This window comes from Cannabis sativa, chromosome 3, assembly GCF_029168945.1.
Source record: "Cannabis sativa cultivar Pink pepper isolate KNU-18-1 chromosome 3, ASM2916894v1, whole genome shotgun sequence".
Classification (NCBI taxonomy): domain Eukaryota; kingdom Viridiplantae; phylum Streptophyta; class Magnoliopsida; order Rosales; family Cannabaceae; genus Cannabis; species Cannabis sativa.
In genome coordinates, this window is record NC_083603.1 from 6,196,604 (window position 1) to 6,202,266 (window position 5,663).

The window sequence follows — 5,663 nt, forward strand, 5'->3', positions numbered from 1 at the left end:
CTAATGGTTATTCCAGTCGTTTCTATGTAAGTTGTTATGTAAATTTTTGTTACGATTTAAGTTTCTCCGTTGGTTACTGGATTGTTATATAAATTTTTCGTAAAAATATAAAAAAAAAATTAAAAAAAAACCTTAAAATTGTACATACTTAGGCTTACCATTCTAAACAAATTAACCTAAATTCAATTTGTAATTACTAAGAATCCATCAATACATGATAGAAGAAATAAATATTTTTTATATTTGAATAATGACGTCTATTAATTTGTTTTTCTTTATTACAATAATAATATTAAGTTATTATTTCACGAGCATTGTCTACATCTCTGAAGTTAAACATAACTATCTATATTTTTTGCTTTTGGTGATTTTTTCGAAACCTTTTCTAGAGGCAGACTGTGTTACTATGTACTTTTTCAACGATTATTTATATAAATATATATATAAATTTATCAATTATTATATTATGATAGATTTTTATTTGTAATATTATTATTTGCTGTTTTTGTTATATTATTTTGTGAAATTTATAATTATCATGTCACGTGAAATTACAATGAAAAAAAAATATCTTCTCTACTAAAGTACGGGCCATGTATGTATATTTAGATTATATTATTTTTCAAAATGAAAAAATATAATTTATTTACATATTTAATATTATTTTAAATATGCTATTATTTTTTTCTTATCCTAGTTGTATGTATATATTTTTGATATGGGAATAAATTATATAAATGGTAAATGAATTGATTGAGTTTTGATTTCGTAACTATAATTAATTTCATAAAATTTAGCGAAATTATATAATGTCTATGTTACCATATAAAAAATAATTATAATTAATCAAAATGTTAGAAGCAATAAAAACGCTTTATTGTAAAAGAAAAAGGTCCTTATTCTCAAAAAATAAATAAATAAATAAAAGAAAAAGGTATTTAATTTTGTCTGTAAAAAAGGTAAAAAAAAATAAAGAATACAACTATTAAAGATAACAAAATAATTATTTTTAAAAATGACAAAATAATTACTAAAAAAAAAGCAAAATAAATTATGAGATGATAACACAATATTTATAATATATAGTTTTAAAATCCGTCACTTTTTCTTACATTTTTTTTTTTTGTAAAATTTTATTTTATCAATCTTATAGCATTAAAAAAAAAAAAGAATCTCATAGTAAAATAAATTTGTCTAAAATTCCACTAAAAATAGATATTAATTATTTTTTATTTTTATTAAAAAACAATAATTTTTCAAAAATATAATATGGAGAGCTGAGTACTATTTTGAATATTGTAAGCTTATCCTTTCAAAAGAAAAAAGAAAGAAATATTGTAAGCTTATATTGTTACTATTTCTTTAGGGGTTTTTTCAAAAACATTCTTTTTCTAGGTTTTATTTATAGTCTAAAGTTTTTATTTATAAAAATACGATTTTAATGTTTCAAAAAAATACAAATTTCTTAACAAAAAGTAAGAAAACAACTAAAAAATAACGAGAAATCAATCTCACAATAATTATGAAATAACAAAAAATCAACTATAAATAAACTATGAAAACACCAATAAAAAATATCAAATAGTTTATTGAAGTTCATTTTTTTTATAAATAAAAAAACTCAAACTGAAAAATAAAAGTTTCTCCATATTAATATATTTTTATTATTTTTTTTGAAATTTTTGGTTTATTATTTCACGTAATTTTATTACTCTATATACCATTTTTATTTTTTTTTTAATTTATGATTTGGGTTGTTCAGTGATTTTTATGTGGGTTGTTATGTAGATTTTGGTTGCAATTTAAGTTGCTTCGGTAGTTTATATGTGGGTTGCTATGTTGATTTTAGTTGTGATTTAGGTTCCGTTGGTTGCTATGTGAATTTTTGTAAAAATAAATAAATAAAAAGAGTAATTTGCGGCAAAAAAACCTAAGTTTAACTCTCGGTTGCAAATAAATACATAAATTTAATTTTTAACGGTAATAATACTTAAGTTATAAAAATAGAACTTCTATAAGTATTTGGTTGTTAAGTGTTAAGTAAATTACCACTTGATAATATTTAATTGGTCCAAGTCATTAATATTTTTTTTTTTAAAAAAATAAATGTACCATTAATACCTACAGTGTAACAAAAATATAAATTAAGTATTATAACTGTTCAAAATTATTTTAAATATTTATTTACAACTAGAAATTAAATTAAGTATTTATACTATAAATTATTTAAAAAATTAAATTAAAATAAAAAAATAAAAAAAACTGTAATATTATACCTAATTAATTACTATAAATTGAATTAAATAATTATAATTTGTTTTTACTATAATTTTTTTTTTTTTGAAAGAACTATAAATTTGATTGAATGCACATAATTGCTATACATTTATATCTATCCTATATCTATATCTTGAGTTACTAAAAAAGAGGTGTATTGAATTGATCAAGAACAATTAAGCCATATACTCATTAGATCTATAGTATATAGCATAGTCAAGTCAACCTAATAATCTTTATTAATATTTATTACTTAAATTCTTTGCCAAATCTTCCTTTTCTACTAATTTACCATAATTTATTTATTTATTTTAATAAATGATCATCATTATTTACAATGAAAATTAAAATCAAAGACACAAAAATCCAAAATTCGAGAATATTATTGTCGAATTATTAATGTTAAAATAGGAAAAGATTAAGTAGTTTCCAATTTTACCCCTACGTGTGAAATTAACTGAAAAGGGTAATTTCGTCATAAGAGGACAAACCAAACCGAGTACATAAAGGAAAGAGACTGGCTCCCACTGTTGGAGCTTAGTGTGGCCATTAATGGAGGCTTAATATTTAGATAAGAGAGATTGAGAAAGTTTCAGAGAAAACCCAAATCGATTTCGAATGGGATTTACTCTTTCTTCTTTTTCTTCTTCTAAGACGAAAAGCTCTAAAGAGAGTTGGGGTATGGGTCTTCTTCTGGTTTTTTTTCCAGAAGATAATTCCGCCATTGTTGAAAAAAACATGCTTTTTAACTCTTCTTCCTCTTCTTCACCAAACTCTTCAATTTCCGCTTCAGTAATTAGAAGAAGCAATTCCAATCGTCTTCTTACAAAAGCCCAATCCACCATTTCAATCTGTGCTCTACTCGTCTTCATCACTCTTCTCCTTTTCACACTCTCAACTTTCGAACCAAACAGTAACCGAACTCACCAACAACAACCAAGAAGATTCCTTTCTCAAAACCCTGAAATTTTCCCCAAACACAGTAAACCAAGAAATGTCGGTGGCGGCGGCGGCGGCGACCGCGATTTTCTCTTCTCATCGTCTCCATGGTTGGGCAAAATGTGGAAGCAGAAACCCAAATTGAGCTCGAAGAATCATCGATTCCCGTCAGCTCTTCAAGGATTAGGAACTCTTTATCGAAGAGGAACCAGAGCAATGGCAGATCTCACCGTCGGCCATATCTCCGACGATTTAAAACTGAGCGAGCTTCGCTTATTTCTCAGAACTCTTCACAGGTCAGGACTCACAGCACGAAGCGACGTCGTTTTGTTATTCGAATCCAACTCGTCTAAGTTCGACTCAGTGATTCAAGAAGAAAACGACTCGTTTTTAAAATTCGTTCAAAACCACAAACACTTGAACAAAACGAGTCGCCGACTCAGTTCGAGTTTCGACTTGACTCAGTTCAAACCCGGAAAGAAAGAAACTGCGGAGACTTTTTGGGGTAAGAAAAACCGTAACATTAACAACAGTAACTCGAACGAGTCGACTCAGTTGAGTTACGGATCGGTACTGGGTTTCGAAGCTTCTGAACTCGACCCGGAAAACTCGCTCGCCGGTTTCTTAGACCACGTTCCGATAAATATGAGAAGATGGGCATGTTATCCGATGTTATTGGGACGAGTTCGTCGCCATTTCAAGCACATAATGTTAGTGGATGAGAATATTTTGATCTTGCTCGGAGATACACTCGGCCTGGTTAAGAACCGGAGCCCCGAGTCAGTATTTCTGTTCTCGAAATCGGATTTTTCCAAACACAACAAGATCAAAAATTCCGTTAACTCCGCCGTCTTGGTCGGCGGCGCAAGGGGAATTCGGCGGTTATCGAATGCAATGTTGACGGAGATTGTTAGGGCGGTGACGACGAGTCAAGAACACAAGAAGAAGAAGAGTTCACTCACTGAGTCGGCGATTCTTAACCAACTCGTTGGGAACGAGTTTTTACTTAATAATGTGAATGTGAAGTTGATTAAATCGGTTGACTCGGTACCTGAGATGAGTTCACTCGCTCAACTCGGTCATAACTCGGTCTCTTTGGTGCAACGTGGTAATAGTAATAATGATCGTGAAGTTATTAATTCTATTATTATGAAACAAATTTGTTCTTCTCAATTAGATTCTTCTGTTTATAGTGATTGTTAGCCTAAAAGAAAATTTAGAATAAGGTGAAAAGTAAAGAGCAAATAGAAATTTTTAATAATATTTTAGAATTTATTTTTTTCATTAATTTATTATTTTGTACTTTTTTTTTTTATTTTGGGTTAAATTATATTTTAGTGTTAAGAATATTTAAGATTTGTTCTTAAATGTATATAATAATATTAATAAGGAATGTAAATTTGATTTTTTTATATTTTTTTTATTTAATTTTAAATTGTTTATCATTTATTTATCATGAGATGAGTGGAATTATTAAAATTGTGAGAAGAATTATATGATAAAAACTACTATAAAAACGGCGATTAAGACAAAAATTAATGTTTTAAAGTACTAAACATAATTATTGGTTTAAATTTTGCTCCTTTAAATTATTAATTGGATTTAATAATTAATTATTAAATTTACCCTATTGAATTTATTTATACTTTACTAAAATCGTTCACTATAATTATTAAATTAATATTTGTATATTGTATACTAAAGAATATAAAATAAAAAACATTAATTATTACAAAGTAATGTTGATAGTTGATAATTTGATGTAAGCTGTTTTTGTCTAATTAACAATGATTATTGAAAGGTTAGTATTATTGACTTTTGTTGGGTACTATTTAATCTTTATTCATCAATTTTGGGGTCATATTCTCTCTCTATATCTCTTTCTCCTTTGGCATGCACATATAAAGTTTTGGCTTTTAGACCAACCAATATGAAAAGAAATGGTTAAAATAATTACATATTAAATCAATTTTTATTGGGTTTCTTTTTTTAATATTATATTGAGTGCTTTTTCTTCATAATAATAATAGAAAGAAAAAAAGGGAAATTAGAGTAGAGGAAAGAGAGAGAGTGAGTGAGTAGTCATGGATAGAATGTGAGGCAACTAAGCTTAGGAAGCTGTGGAAATGCATTGATGAAAGCCATGTGATTGTGATCTTTCTTTCTTTCTTTCTCTACGCGTTTATATATATATATATATATTTTATGTATATATTTTGGGTTTAATTTAGAGATGCTTTTAAAGCTTAAAAGCCCTTACAAAACGTGTTAATTACGTTCCTTTTCTTTTCTCTTTTCACTTTTACACCCACTTCTCTTCTCCCAACATAATCAACTATTAATTAACCTTATTCTTCCATAAGAATTAATTAAAAGAAAAACTTTACCTTATTATCATAGCATTGGTATAAGCCACCACTTAAAGATGATACTTTATGATTGGTTAA

The 5,663-nt window shown here is 27.0% G+C and overlaps 1 protein-coding gene across 1 annotated transcript; it reads left to right on the forward strand.

The window, feature by feature from the left end:
- The first annotated feature begins 2,553 nt into the window (after positions 1 to 2,553).
- Positions 2,554 to 4,627, forward strand: LOC115709806 (uncharacterized). Its single transcript, XM_030638030.2, has one exon. The coding sequence runs from the start codon at positions 2,896 to 2,898 to the stop codon at positions 4,417 to 4,419; it is 1,524 nt and encodes a 507-aa protein (XP_030493890.2). The 5' UTR covers positions 2,554 to 2,895; the 3' UTR covers positions 4,420 to 4,627.
- Positions 4,628 to 5,663: the final 1,036 nt, after the last annotated feature.